A 15,317-nucleotide genomic window follows, 5' to 3' on the forward strand; every position below is an offset into this window, starting at 1 on the left:
CACCGTGCACACATGGAGGACATATGATGCACTTCGTTTTGAAAGGTAATATTTTAATTTTTCGTATATTTTATAAGCCATGCACAAATGGTGCCCTTCGGGCACCATTTGCACACGGGGTGGAGAGAGTGTGGATAATTTTTTTTTTTATTATTTTTTTGTTAAATATTTTATTTTATCTTATCTGTAATAAGCCATGCGCAATTGGTGCCCTTCGGGCACCAATTGCACACGGGGTGGAGAGAGTGTGGATAATTTTTTTTTTTAATAATTTTTTACCGTACGCGTACGGTAAGCGTAATCGGCGAAATTACCGAAAAAATAAAAATTCCGTTTTTGGCCTTGGGGGATCTTTGGGGACTCCCTCAACATGGCTATGTGTGTGGGAGTTGTCTAAACAGCCCCTTTACATGTTTTTGGGCTTTATATTTTAAAAATCACTCTCAGTGCGAGAGAGAAAATGGCGGCCGCCGCTTCCTGGTTTCGGCCGATTCGAATGTTTACTAAGATCTAAGAGCCAATCAGAATCGCGCTCGCACACGCCACCGTACGCGTACGGTAAGCGTACCGTAAGCGCACCGTAAGCTGGCTCAGATATATATATTGATTTAAAGGCTATTTTCTCAGAATCTACTGAACAGATTTACACCAAACCTACAAAAGGCACTTCCTTGACCTGAGGACTACCTCTCTGCCAAATTTCTAGTAATTCTGTTCAGCCGTTCGGGCTGTAGCCCTGTCTAAAGGTCCTATGGAAAAATGCATGGGAAAAACGCGTTTTGGGACCCCCCTTTTATCTCAGCCCCCGCTTGACGAATCCCCCCGAGACGTTCAGGGTAGGAGCGGAGCGTAGCGCCCCACCTATTTTGAAAAATTCGCGAGGATTCGTCGACCGGCGCCAAAGTTATTCAAAATAGAATGTTGCGGATTTCCTATGGAAACGTGGTCCTAACTATAACTACCTACTGGCGACCGCCAGTAGGTAATATACATATATATATATACACACACATGTTACATATATATATTTATATCTTTTTCTCATTGAAAAAAAAAGGTTACTGGGACGTCATAGTTAGGCTCAGATTTCACTCTTACAAAACGAATGAAATTTAGCAGTTAGAGTTAGCTGAGCGTACTATAACTTACGCCCACGCAATGCACTCCTTATTACCTCACATATGCATCACTCATGATATGGTCAGTGACATCACTGATGACATCTCAAATGACATCACTGATGACATCATCCAGTGAGTGTAAGTGTTTTTTAAGAGTTTATGAGTGTTAAAGATATATATTAACCTACTGCAAAAGTTAGATTAGCATACTAGGTGCACTACTAATGGGTGATACTACTTCCAAAATATATTATGTGAGTGGCTGTGTCACTGTATGTATCTGTGTGTGAGTGGGTGTGTGAATAGAATATGGTTGTGTGAGTGGGTGAGTGAGTGGCTGCATGGGTATGTAAGTGGGTGTGTGAGTAGCTTTGTGGGTGAGTGAGTGGCTGTGTGAGTGTGTGTGTGTGTGAGTGGCTCTATGGGTGAGTGAGTGGCTATGTGAGTGGCAGTATGGATCGGTGAGTGGATGTGTGAGTGACTGTATGGGTGAGTGAGTGGGTGTCTGATTGGCTGTATGAGAGAGTGAATGGGTGTGTAAGTGGTTGTATGGGTGAGTGGGTGGCTGTTTGAGTGGGTGGTTGGTTTTGTGAGTTGTGTGTGAGTGGCTGTATTGGAGAGGGAGTGTATGTGTGAATGGCTGTATGGGTGAGTGATAGGTTGTGTCAAAAGACTGTATGGGTGAGTGGGTGGCTGTGTGAGTGGCTGTATGAGTATGTGAGTGGTTGTATGAGTAGATGTATGAGTAGCTGTATGAGTGAGTGGTTATGTGAGAGTAGTATGAGTGTGTGAGTGGGTGTGTGAGTAGATCTATGCATGAGCAAGTGGTTGTGTAAGTACTTGTATGGGTCTGTGAATGGGTATGTGAGTAGTTGTGTGGGCATGTGAGTGGTTGTATAAGAGGCTGTATAGGTGTGGATGAGTGTGTGAGTGCGTCTGTGGATGATATCATCAGAGATGTCATCAATGATGCCATTTGAGATGCCATCATTGATGTTACTGACCATGTCATGAGTGCTGTAATATGTGAGGTCATAAGCAGTGTATTGCAGGGTGTAAGTTATAGTTAGCTCAGCTAACTATAACTGCTGAATTTGACTGGTTTTGTATGAGTGAAATTTGGGCCTAACTGTAATGACCCACTAACCTTTGGTTTTTACAGAGAATATCTAAGGTTTGTTTTAATTATTGTCCTTAACTATAGCATTCCTGTGACCTTTGGTTTTTCCAGTGAATGCCTAAGGTCCTTTTTAATGAAGTTTCCTAACTATAAAATCCCTGTAACCTTTGTGTTTTTTAAGTTCTATTTCCTAAATGTAAAGACTACACTTTGAAAATGAGTATCTGAGTGAGTGAATGAATGTCTTGGTAAGTCTGTAAGTGGGTGTTAGAGTGTCTGAGTGGGTCAGTCAGTGGGTGTGTGAATGTCTTTGATTAGGTGCATGAGTCTCTGGATGGGTCTGTGAATGGGGACATGACTGTCTGAATGTGTCTGTGAGTGGGTGGATGAGTGGGTTTGTGAGAGCATGTATTAGTCTCTGAGTGGGTGAGTGAATGGATGCATGAATGTCTGAGTGAATCTGTGAGTGGGTGTGTGAGTCTCTGAGTGGATCTCTAAGTGTCTGAGTGGGTCAGTCAGTGGGTGTGTGACTCCCTGCATAGATCTGTGATTGGGTGCATGAGTCTCTGGATGAGTCTGTGAATGGGAACATGACTGTCTGAATGTGTCTGTGAGTGGGTGAATGAGTGGGTTTGTGAGAGCATGCGATAGTCTCAGAGTGCGTGTGTGAATGGATGCATGAGTGTCTAAGGGAATCTGTGTGTGGATGTGTGAGTTCTGAGTGGGTGGGTGAGTGGCTGTGTGGGTCTGTGAGAGCATGTGAAAGACTCTGAGTGGGTCTGTGAGTGGGTGCATGAGTGTCTGAGTTGATCTGTGTGTGGGTGCATGAGTGTCTCAGTGGATCAGTGAGTCTGTCAGTGGGTGAATGAGTGAATGGATCCATGAGCCAGTGCATGAGTGTCTGAGTGTGTCTATCAGTGGCTGTGTGAGTATGTGTGAGTCTCTCAGTGGTCTGTGAGTGGGAGTGTGAGTGTGTCTGAGAGTGGGTGTATGAGTGCATGAGTGGGTCTTTCAGTAGGTGGGTAGTAAAATAAGCAGAGGCGCACAAGGGAACAAGTCCTTGTGCCAGCTCCCACAGTGACAGTCCTCTTGTCAAACTTGCCTGCAGTCCACTACCCTCTGCTGCCTTCGGGTTGTGCCCCCTCTGCTTGTTTCTGCTCATTTTTCTACCTCTTCTCTCCTCACTGCCTGTTATTTTGCCTCTTTCTGCTCGTTCCTGACCTTTTTTCTGCCTCTTTCTGCTTGTTTCTGACCTTGATCTGCCTCTTGTTGCTGGTTTCTGACCTCTATTCTGCATCTTTTTGCAGTTCTGAAATTATTCTGCCTCTTTCTGACCTTTATTCTGCATCTTGCTGCTCGCTTCTGACCTCTATTTTGCATCTTTCTGCTAGTTTCTGACATTTATTCTTCCTCTTTCTGTTCGTTTCTGACCTCTATTCAGCCTCTTTTTGCTCCGTTCTGACATTATTCTGCCTCTTTCCGACCTTTATTCTGCATCTTGCTGCACGCTTCTCACCTTTATTTTGCCTTTTTATGCTCATTGCGGACCTTTATTTTGCTTTTTATGCTTGTTTCTGACCTTTATATTGCATCGTTCTGCTCGTTGCTGACTTTTATTCTGCCTCTTTCTGATCCCTTCTGGCCTTATTCTGCCTTTTTCTCCTCTTCTGACCTTTATTCTGCCTCTTTCTGCTCATTTCTCACCATTATTCTGCCTCTTTCTGCTCATTCCTGACCTTAATTTTACCTCTTTCTGGTCGTTTCTCACCTGTAGTTTACCTCCTACTGCTCTTTGCTGACCTTTATTTTGCCTCTCTCTGCTCATTTCTCATCTTTAATTTGCCTCTCGGTGCTGATTTCTGACCTCTATTTTGCCTCTTTCTGCTCGTTTCTAACCTTTAGTTTGCATATTTCTGCTTGTTGCTGTCCTTTATTTTGCCTTATTGTGCTCGCTTATCAGCTTTATTTTGTCTCTCTCTGCTCGTTTATCACCTTTGTTTTGCCTCTTTTTTGCTCATTTCTTAGCTGTAGTTTGCCTCTTCCTGCTCGTTGCTGTCCATTATTTTGCCTCTTTCTGCTCATTTCTCAACTTTATTTCCCTCTTGATGCCAGTTCCCCACCTTTATTCTGCCATTTCCTGCTCGTTTTCACATTTATTTTGCCTCTTTCTGCTTTTTGCTGTCTTCTATTTTGCCTCTATCTGCTTGTTTATCACCTTTATTTTGCCGCTTTCTGCTCGTGGCTGATCATTATTTTGCCTCTGTCTGCTCTTTTTCCCTTGGAACCACGATGGGGGAGCCTCAAGGCCCCCTTTGTCCCAGTCGGCTTCCCGCCTCCAGCGGTAGCCAGTATTGCTCTTGCACGAAGGGAGCTGCTGGAAATGTAAGAGCAATCAGTTTAATTTATTTCCCTACCTGCATGTCTGTGGGCAGGGCAAGAGATGAAACCTCCACTTCCAGCTCTCGCACGCTTGAACTGGAGTGTTTGCTTTAGCTTGGCGGGAGCTGTGAGCTTTCCAGCTAAGGAAACAGCTATGTCCTGGGGGTGGGCACCCCGGGACATAGCAGGAGCCAGCCTTGGGGTGGTGGTCCCCAGGGCAATGTATGGCTCCAGGAGGGGAGCTGTGCAACCCCTCTCCTTCTGTTTGCACGAGCCACCTCAGGGAGGTGGTGGTCCCTGGGGCCAAAAATGGCCTGGGAGGTTGCCAAGCGGCCCTCCCCTTTTTAAAAAAAAAAATAGAAAGCCCCGGGGAGGTGGTGGTGCTGGGGCTCAGGGGCTTTCCACAAGGCTCCACCATTTCTTTGTATCTATCAATTTAAATTCCGTCCCGCGGTTCAGGCGGTAGTCGTGTCTAAAAATTTCTATGGAAATTAACAGTGGAAAAACAAATTTTTTGTCTCCCCCTTTTTCTTGGTCCACGCTTGGCAAATCACCTTGAAACTTTCCATGCACAACAAGAATCACTGAAACACTTCTTTTTGAAAATTTCATGACGATTTGTCAAACGGCACCAAAGATATAGGCAAGTCAAAAAACGCTTTTCCTATGGCAACATGGTGCTAACTATAACTACTTACTGGCGAATGCCAGTAGGTAATATATAAATGGACCTAAGTTTGACTAATACTAAAGACTGAACTGAGCAAGTGAAACAAGTGTGAATGATATAAACATAGGGGCTTATTTACAAGCCCCTTGCGCCATTGGTGCGTCACTTTATATATGGGAAAATGTGAGGCACCTGGGGCTTGTAAATGAGCCGCATAGCTTCATAGTGACGTAACAATAAAAGAGCAGTAGAACCTGCAGTCGAGGCAAATGTTTTGAAAATGGGAAGGAGATGAGTGGTGGAAGTTTTAAAAACTGATTTATGCTGACAGAATTGGGAAATAGCCTTTACAACTAGCTGGCACATGCATCAACAATGCCATTTGCGATTCCTTAATAGCGAAAAATAAGGATTCGCTAATAAGGAATAGCAAAAGGCTATGCATGTAGAAATCGCTTACAAAATAGCGATTTCTAAACATTCCTTAATTGCTACTCGCAAATTGCGAGTCGCAATTAAGGAATACCTCCCCATTGATTCCTATGGGCCTAGAGGCCCATAGGAATGAATGGGAGGACTTTCTCAATTTGCTAATCTCAATTAGAGAATCGCAAATTGCTCATGCTATTTCAAGGGTGCCAGGGCGTCAAAAAGACACCCTGTTGCACCCCTGAAATCTGCATATGAATACATCGTGCACACACACATGCCCCAAGGGCATGTGTGTGTGTTAAATCGAACTTCATGGTAATTTGCTCCCCCTATTAGCGAAATCGCTAATTTTTAAACTTTCATGCATTGCATTTAAGGAATCTCAATTTGGGATTCCTTGAATGCAATCGCAATTTAAAGAATCGCTATTTAGAGATTCCTTAAATAGCGATTTTTGCATTTGGGATGATGCATCCCAAATGCAAAAATACCGGTCGCAAAGGGGCAGATTCTGCTAATCTGCCCGTTTGCGAGCAGTTTTCTCGTTGATGCATGTGGCCCTAGATGCCTTTACAACAAAAGCATTAAAATTAATATTTTTACCACAAGTATGCCTTTACCATTGATGGTTTTACAATGAATTTTACGGTTAAAACATGAATGTTGAAGGCATTTTCATAGAAAAAAAAATAAGGTAAGGAAAGTATTACATGTAAGTATTAGGCATATAACATATACACACCTATATTTATGAATTATATGTGTGTGTGTGTGTGCATTTGTGTGTGCATATACACATGGATTAATAGGGTGGCAAGGATATTTTTTAGGGTTTAGTGTGGAAATGTGTTTTTGGGTGGTAAGTGTTGTTTTAGGTTTAGTATGGGTTTTTGGATGGTAAGAGTAATTTTAGGATTTAGAATGCATATGGGTTTTTTGGTTGCAAAGGCTATTTTAGGGTTTTGTGTGGGTTGTTGGATGGCAAGGGTAAAATTAGGGTTTAGTTTGGTTATGGCTTTTGGGTGGTAAGGGAATTTTTAGGGCGTAGTGAGGGTATGGATTTTGCGTGGGCAGGGTAATGTAAGGGTTTAGGGTGAGTATATGTTTTTGGGTGGTAAGTGATTTTTTAGGTTTCTATTGTTGTTCCAATCTCATATTCACAAGCTGTACCTTGTAAGAGGGTGAGATCCATGTAAACGAGCAACAAATTAAAAAATGTAACCTTCCTACAACACTGATGCAATATTGTAGCTACTTTTCTTATATATTTGGTATGATCAATTTTGCACGTCACTCTTCCTAGGCTGCCAAATCTGTGCCATAACCATGGTTGGGGAGTCAAATTTACCAAATGTAAATTCTTCCTCGTGATCGTGCCTATCCCACCATGCTGATCGCCCTCATGTCCATCGGTTTCAGACAATAATAACATTAAAAGTTGACTTCTAAATGTAAAAGCTACTGGAAGGAAAAACATAAAAATAAGAATGTTGGCCAAGCGTTGCTTGTGTTTAACTCACCCTGCAGGTGCATGTTGTGCAGTTATCATAGGAGAACGTGGACTGGTTGTCGTAAACTTCGCTGCGGAAGAGGCAGCTTCCAAAAGGGAGGTCAAACACTTTTCGTTGGCCTAAGAAAAAATTATGAAAATGTTGGCAATTGTAAAAGAAAATATGGCACTTCATGGTATTATTTTACAACGCATTACTTCCCAATGAGGCCATAATCATAAGAGGACACACCCAATACCCAGTGCTAATGCTATTTGTGCAGGGTTGTCTTGGTATCTGCTTTTATCTTGTTGGTCTAAATTACACTGTAACTTAGGACTTTTATGAAAGAAAGCGTGTTAATAAGTTGTGTTTGGTCACAAAAGATCAGGTAACACATCAAGCTATAGTGCAGCAGCAGGCAAAGACACTTTCAATAGGCCCTCATGTTAGATCACATGGCCTGCAACAGTCCTTAGCGTACAGTATTGATGTCCTTCCTCTGTCTTTAGTTCATCATGAATGTTGATGCTCCCACGACAGAAGTCAGGGTTCCTAAAGACAAATTTCTTGGGGGTTATTTAGAGTCTTGTGTGGTCTGTGAGGTCAGCAGAGACTGTGGGTTCTTCTTTCCTGGTGGAGGGATGCCCACCAGATTTAGAGATGCCTAACTGGCAGGGATCTCTGCGACTTCAGTGGAACTGCGTCCAAAGCAGAGCCAGCACCTTGTCTGATGCAACTGCTTGGTAAGGAATTTTGTTTCTCAACAACAAACTCCTGAAGCAGGATGTTGTATACTGAAAATCAAAAAACAATAGCCCTGACCTGCTGGGAGTTTTCTTGCAGGACGTGAGGGTTATTTCTGCTGTGTCCTGTTTGGGATTTTCAGGTTTTCCTTGCCAGTCCAGATCAGGTAAAATGTTTGTCGGTAGCACTGCCCTAAACAGGGCAGTCATGTTAGCATACATTCACTGATGGTCCTGTGGCAGAAGTGTATTTAGTGAATTTGTTTTCTATGACAGAACCAGCTGAGGTTCCACCCTGGCACTTCGCCCACCTCTAAATGTTGCTGATGAATTGTGAACTTAGCAAATGCGGCTTCCGTCTCTTTTTGGCAGGAGCCATGCATCTGCCAAACTCTAAATGACACCCTTAATATACCTGTGTAGAATTTTTAATAATTGCAATGAAATTATAATGTATGTAATGTAATTCAAAGATAAAAAGCCCTCAACTGATGAACGTTGCTCTGTATCATCACTCAACACACACACACCCCCATGTAGAAACATCTTCAGGGTGTGCCCTTAAATCAGCATCAGGTTGAAATGGGCTGCTGTGCAGCTCCTGTAAATGTAATATGAAGATGGCAGAGTGTGGAGTGTGTTACTGCTCCGTCATCACCCCGTTATTTGTCTCCTTATGTGTGAGTCTCCTTCGTGAACCAATCTGTAGAAATCCGCTCTGCCCATATTTGCGCTTGCAGGTCTGTTCAAATCTTTGCAATCCTGACCAGTGGCAGCTGGCAAGTATGCCGATTGGAGCGTGGGAAAATGGGTGGGAGCATAAAATAAATACATAACACATATGCATGAAATAACAAAAAAAAACCACTGACTTGCTTGTGCAGACAAGCCTTCCTCGCTTTGGTCCTCTTTTTTGCTGACGCATGTCCAGGACCCCAGCTAACCTACTTAACCAATCCTGGGGCTGTTCTCAGCATGAGAGAAGTGCCAGGATTGGAGGGAGTGGAGTCTCTCGGCGCTCCTGAGGAGAGTAGAGGCCTGAACAGTCTCTCAATCCAGTTGTCTAAGAAATCTGGATTGAGAGGTTTATAGTGCGTTTGTTTGGCATGTCACAAGCCGGCCAGCTAAAGGGACATGCACACTATGAACTATTTCACTTGCAGCCCAACAGCCCACCACTGCTGCCACTCAGCAGGGTGACAAAACTGTAATGGCAATGAATTAACTTCATCACCATTTCATTTTTCGTCTCTGGGACTTTTCTGGGGGGATTCAAGTGGAGCGATGTATTTTCAGATTCAGCATTCTACATTTTTTTCCAAAACATAGCGAAATTCAGTTTGACCAAGTACATGACATTCAGGATACCTAACTGTGTTCAGTCAAGATTGCATTTGAACATGAATGTGAACATTAAACAGCCCCCCCCCCCCCCGCCCCCTTCAAAATATCTGCTTGTTATTGAAAAACATGAAGTCGAGCTTTAAATAGCCTGCCGCCCTGGACTAGCATGCTTGATCTTCAACAGTGCAGTTACATCACCATACCGAGCACGTGCACAACAGGTGAAAACAGTATCCACTGAGGAGAACGATCTAACAGGAGACCAACAGGCAAGGGCTCTGTCTGCGCCAGCACAAACACTTCCTGAAAATCTGCCCTACGGCTCCTCGTTAAATTATTCTTTAAAGAGTTGAGAAGTTAAAAGTTTATTTTTTTGTTTCTAAAAAGGAAGGAAATGATATACATATATATGCTCGACAAAATGGAGTACATTACTCATTCGGAATCCAGCCAGAGGCAAGCTGTATGGCGGTCTGATTAGACAGAAGTCGCTGTCAGCTGATTACAAGGAGTATAGTTTTGTGGGAGAAGAGTGTTTCAGATGCGTTCAGCCGGGACATGACGTATTCATGGAGATAAGGGCTAGAACAGGAGCCCCGTGGCCTCGGGCAGCACGGACTTCCGGTCCCTGAGATGGCGCTGCTAATATGACTGGCTCTGTGCTGTCTCTGGAAAGACGTTTTAAAACAAATATCCAACTAGAATGTGCGATGTCTTTGATTTGAAAAGCTTTATTCTGGCACATTGGGCTGTAATTGGAAACATCAGACTAGAGTTCTTTCACTTTAATGCTTTCATTTTTTGAGAATCCATGAAATATGCATCGCGATGGTAGTAATTAGCCAGATGACATATCATTTATTTATGGACATGTAGTGGATTATGCGTTTAAATATAAACTCGGTGGATTTAGCGTCAATTAACCACATTCAGAGTTTCCCCAGGAGAGCTGCGGTGCTGTGAGTGGAAAATCGCCCTCATCGCCGGTCGTCTCTTCTTGCTAATGGCGGCCTGCGACGGAGCTGACATGGCACCACAACGAGGCTGGCATCGACGCCTGAGTAATGGCCTTCACCAAGCACTCCTTTGGCCTTTGTGTGCTGCTGAGCGTTGTGGAAGCCCAAGGGGCGCATTATTAAACCCAACCACTTCTGAAAATACATACCAGGGGAAAAGGACGCGTTGACCGCGATGAAAAAGGCGAAGGAGGGAATTAGTTTTAATGCGGTTAGGCACCAAACACAGTGCTTCTGTTATTTACTCTCTGAAATGTGGTTTTAGTTTCCTGGTTAGATTTACGTACAGCTCGATCAATTTGTGAAATCTTTTGTGAAATATGCAATTTGGCTTACTAACACCTCCCCAGATGTGCTGTCACTCTTAATGAACGCTTTCTTCAAAAATGGCCAAAGATGTGTGCCTTGGTCCCCTTTCGTGACCTCTGCTGCTGACATTTTCTAAAATCTGAGGCACTCCCACGAGCATTTAAGGTGAATTCGGGTGTATCCTTATGAGGAGAGATGCGACAGTCCAAACTACCGCCTCTATGGTCGAACAGAGGGCCAGTGGTCCAAGATGGCTTCCCGATATTTAAGAAGATATTTTCTTGAACAGGGAAGATGAGTGTTTATGGCACAAGCTAGTGGCGGTCCATACACAGCACCAATCGCAGAAAGACCTAAGAATACAACCATTCCTCGATATCCATTGCAAAATCATAAGGCAGACTCATTCCCAGGGAGTCAAAAACCATCACTCACTTTAGCAGCGCACTGTGTTGGTCCCTCCATCAACTGATCTCTTCTACCAGACTTTGTTTTTGCCAACAAAGGGTAACATCGAAGCCCAATGGCAGGCGCATCGTGTGTCTCTTCCTCTGGACAAGGAGACGGCTGATGTAGGTCTATTTGCATCCAAAGGCTGGATCCACTACCCAACCATGCTCCCTTGTGTTGCCTCCCAATAGCAGGGCATGTCGATATCGACACTGTTCAACATCACAGCAATCAAAAATAAATGTATACATAACTTATTTTCCTATGGACACTATCGCATGCACAAGCACAGGAATTTGGTTTGGGACATAGGCATTCTACATACTGATAAAAGTAAAAAATCAAAGGGAAGCATGAACACACACACACACACACACACACACATATATATATATATATATATATATACATATATATATATTTATTTATATATATTTTCAAACACACACACAGTCATTGCAGCTATCAAGTACTGTTTAATTAAGAACAATCTCACTCACCTAGGCATTTGGGACAACATTGCCCCGTAGGAATGTGACTGAGATGCTGGGGACATGACAGAATGGGACAGACTTCTTTTATGCACCGTGTCCTCCCTCCCTGGTGGAAAACAACAACAGTTAGCAAAGTAAAATTACATTTTAAAATATTGATAAAAGCGCTAGCGTTTCAGTATTTTAGACAACATCCATAACCAGATCATGCGCTTGAATGAAAAGTTCACAAAGTAGTGTATAAAGAAGTGACCAATCAATTACCAATGAGTCTGTTTTCCCCACTGGTCATAATCCAAGAAGCAAAGGGGCCTAATTATGAGAGGTTTGCGTATCCGGAGCATCACTTTTTCTGATGCTCCGGTGTCGCAAACCTCTCAACCATGTCTATGAGGCCATGCACACCACAAACCACCAATGTGTCATAGACCCGGTCCCAGCTTACTAAACTTCATTCACATCAAGTGGTAAAAAACAATCCTGAACACCATCCATTTAGTTTGCCTTAAGGGAGTCTTTTGTCTGGAAATCAACCGAATCCAATTAGTCACGATTTGGTCTGCCCCCTTGGCTTGGATGCCTACATCCCTAATGGTCGATCACTCCAGAGTTGCCAACTTTTAAGGTCACCCATCGAGTCCTTTATAATGGCGGCATATGTGGATTTTCAGGACTTGGTGATCCTGAAAGGTACATTTTACTAGAACTGTGAGTAGCAGAGGGGAGTCACTGCTTGCACTTGAGTAGAAGTAAGAAGTATGCTTACACAGCCAAAATCATCCATTGCTCACCTACAGTTTAGCACTAGGAAGTGTCCTTAATTTCCATCCGATAAAGCTTACCTCACTTGCTGATAACAAATAATGTCATAAGTGCCTATTTTGGAAAATCGAACACTGTTTATTTTTTTCAACTTGTTTTCGACTGATGCCCAGTAAAATTCACTAAATCTTGCTGGCTCTTTTAAAGTCTTCTAAATTGTTCATCCATTTTGGGAAATACTCAGTGCCAGTACTTAATTTGTAAAAAAAAGTAAGTGTCAGGGCCCTCAGCGGGTCACTGCAGCTTGCACCACTCAATGCTCCTGCCAGGGCTGCCAATGACAGTACCAATATAACTACCAAGCATCCCTTTACTCTAAGTGTGACAATTCAGACTATTTCATGTCCTCAAAGCTAAATTAATGGCTTGGACTGCAGGTATCATTTTTAATGTGTATCGATTTGTGTTTGTTGTGCACTTCAAACAGAACCACCATGTGGTAGACTGTCATAAGTGTCGGCAATTAAGTGCCGATGCTGGGCACCGGAAACCACCGGCTCAAATTAAGCACTGCTCAGTGCAGAGGAGGTGGTGAACAATGATATAGAAAGAACAATTAGTGGAGTCAAACAACATCTGCTGGACTCATCCAGGACAACATGAAATGGATGCACATGATGTAGTCATCAATGTCCCACAATACAGTTCACTGCGCCACTGCAAAGGATGCAACACAGAATGTTAGACGCCTCCTGAAGGATCATGGCTCACAATGCTTCTTGCTTATGTCAGTGGCATGAGAAGGGTTCAATATCTCTGGCCGTAGTTCTAGCTAAGTAAAACCCTGCATAAACACTTCAACACAGCATAGTGCACCTTGTTTCATAACCAGTCCTTTAACCCCCATAGTTCTATAATGTGCATTTCCACAGGGCCTGATGTGCACAAAATGAGAAATACCATACAATTGTAGGATTATGCCTACAACAGCAAAATGTTGATCATTTGTGGAATTTAGAAGTTGACAAGACTAGGCTTCTGCAAATTCTGACTTTCAAAGATTGCCAAAGTCACTCCTGGTAAGCCTTACGCCACAACTGCAAACTGTCAGCATTGCAGAAAATCAACATCATAGGCCCGTGGGAATATGTAAATACTCTTTTTCCTTTTTTCTCTAGCTGGAAAACATTCTCATGTGGGATAATCCATTCCCTTATGCCCCCAACACGCGGGGTAGTCGAGTACTTTTCATGCTATCTGCACAGCCTGCATCTACATTTTTAGATGGACAAAGTGCTGTAAATCTTTGATAAAGTTGTTACTTTGCAGGTGAACTCAACATTTGAAACCGCTGTCATGACAATATATAGAAAACGCATATCCCCACTCTTGTGGGATCCCTTACAATAGAAGAAACCCCAACCAGTTGGTGGTATTGTTGTTAGAGTATGTGAAATAGTGGTTGGTTATTATCCGCAGAGGCTGATTCGGCTTTGTCATTTGTGGGCGCAGGTGTCACGTTTTGTGCACTTAAATTTTACTTGGATGCGGGCATCCTTCACCCCGCAAAGGCATCCTGCTCGGTGAGAACACTCTACTCACCCTTGAAACGTTCTGAAACGCTGGCTGTCCATGGATTTTGGCCAATTTGATTTTCTGGCACTTCAGATGTCTGGCATTTTGATTCTAAAACATTTGTGCTTGGACTGTATATGGCAGGCCAGGCATCTTAAAACAACAGAAAACTGTTCTTATAATCGGTAGGTATTCTAAGCATCTCTTGCATTTGAAGTAAAGGTTTCACCCTTTATTAGTGATCACTAAATGTCTCGAACATTGTTTACACTAATATCATGTTTTTTTAAGCGTTGAAGTGGTATAAAATGACCATGCTGAGGAAAAGTTATTCTGTGTAAAATACAGCAAATACATATATTTTGGCTCTTTTTCATTGTTTGGAACAGCAAAATCAAGCAAAGATGGATTCTAAAACAATAGTTAATAGAAATGATAAGATTTGGAATCCTTCCCAGACTCTATCAAAGTGAGTTGTGGGGGAACTTCACATTTTGTTTACAAAGTTTCACAAAGATTACAAATGCCACACTTCATAAAGGTTGCTAAGTTTAAAAAACTTCTTAAAACTTAATATGCAAATACATTTAATTTTTCTCACAAATTCTTTATGGTCAGTGAATTGTCCACTAAAATGGAGTTTGTGGTGGAATTCTGTCCACCGAACCAACTTTTGAAGTTAGTTTTGTAATTTCAACGTTTTAGTCTTTACAAAGGTTATGAAGCTTTCAAAGTGTAGAAGAAAATGTGTGAGTTTGCAACGGAAAATGTAGTAAATTTCATGGCTGTGCACCATTAGTGACTCTCTTATCATGCACTTTGGTATGACCACAATATATGCTCATGATATCACATGGCAAACATCACATCCACACATCAGTCTAACCTCTGCATTGCAAATTAAATATATGTAAGCAGGTGGGAATAATAACTATATTCTAACCTTGACGAAACAGCAGTATGCAGTGGCGTAAAGCAACATAATGGGGCCTCCCTGCAGAATGTGGTGGGGGCCCCTGATACTCCCATATCTCACAGATTTTTTTTATATAATGTTGGCCTGTAGTAGCATGGGGGCCCCCTGTTGCACCGGGGAATGCAGGGACCTGTGTTACCCCCTCCAGCGGTAGATGATATAGTAGATGGAGCATTATTGCAGGTCGTTATTCTCAACCTCTATATTGTATCAGAGTAACACGAAGGGATGCTTCCTCTAGCAGTGGCTGCTGGCACGGATCTGGGGTGGCGGGTAGGTATGGGGGTGCAGAAAAAGACACCTACCTCCTTGACGCTCTTTTCCACGTCGTCTCTCCTCTGAGTCCGCCAAACAGGAAGCAGCCACTCTCCCCAGAGCCAATTACAATGCTGCAATACAGCATTGTGATTGGCTCCCCCAAGCCAATCACAAC

At 42.9% G+C, this 15,317-nt stretch overlaps 1 protein-coding gene across 1 annotated transcript in view; it reads right to left on the bottom strand.

Moving 5' to 3' along the window:
- The window catches only part of BMPER (BMP binding endothelial regulator), a 448,094-nt gene that overhangs the window by 183,045 nt on the left and 249,732 nt on the right, over positions 1 to 15,317 (bottom strand). Inside the window, exons 7-8 of the mRNA XM_085607488.1 lie at positions 11,578 to 11,677; positions 7,243 to 7,352 (exon numbers count right to left, since the gene is read on the bottom strand). Coding sequence (XP_085463614.1) covers positions 7,243 to 7,352; positions 11,578 to 11,677 — 210 coding nt within the window. The remainder of the gene's footprint in view (positions 1 to 7,242; positions 7,353 to 11,577; positions 11,678 to 15,317) is intronic.

This window comes from Triturus cristatus, chromosome 5_2 (assembly GCF_964204655.1).
Source record: "Triturus cristatus chromosome 5_2, aTriCri1.1, whole genome shotgun sequence".
NCBI classification, from domain to species: domain Eukaryota; kingdom Metazoa; phylum Chordata; class Amphibia; order Caudata; family Salamandridae; genus Triturus; species Triturus cristatus.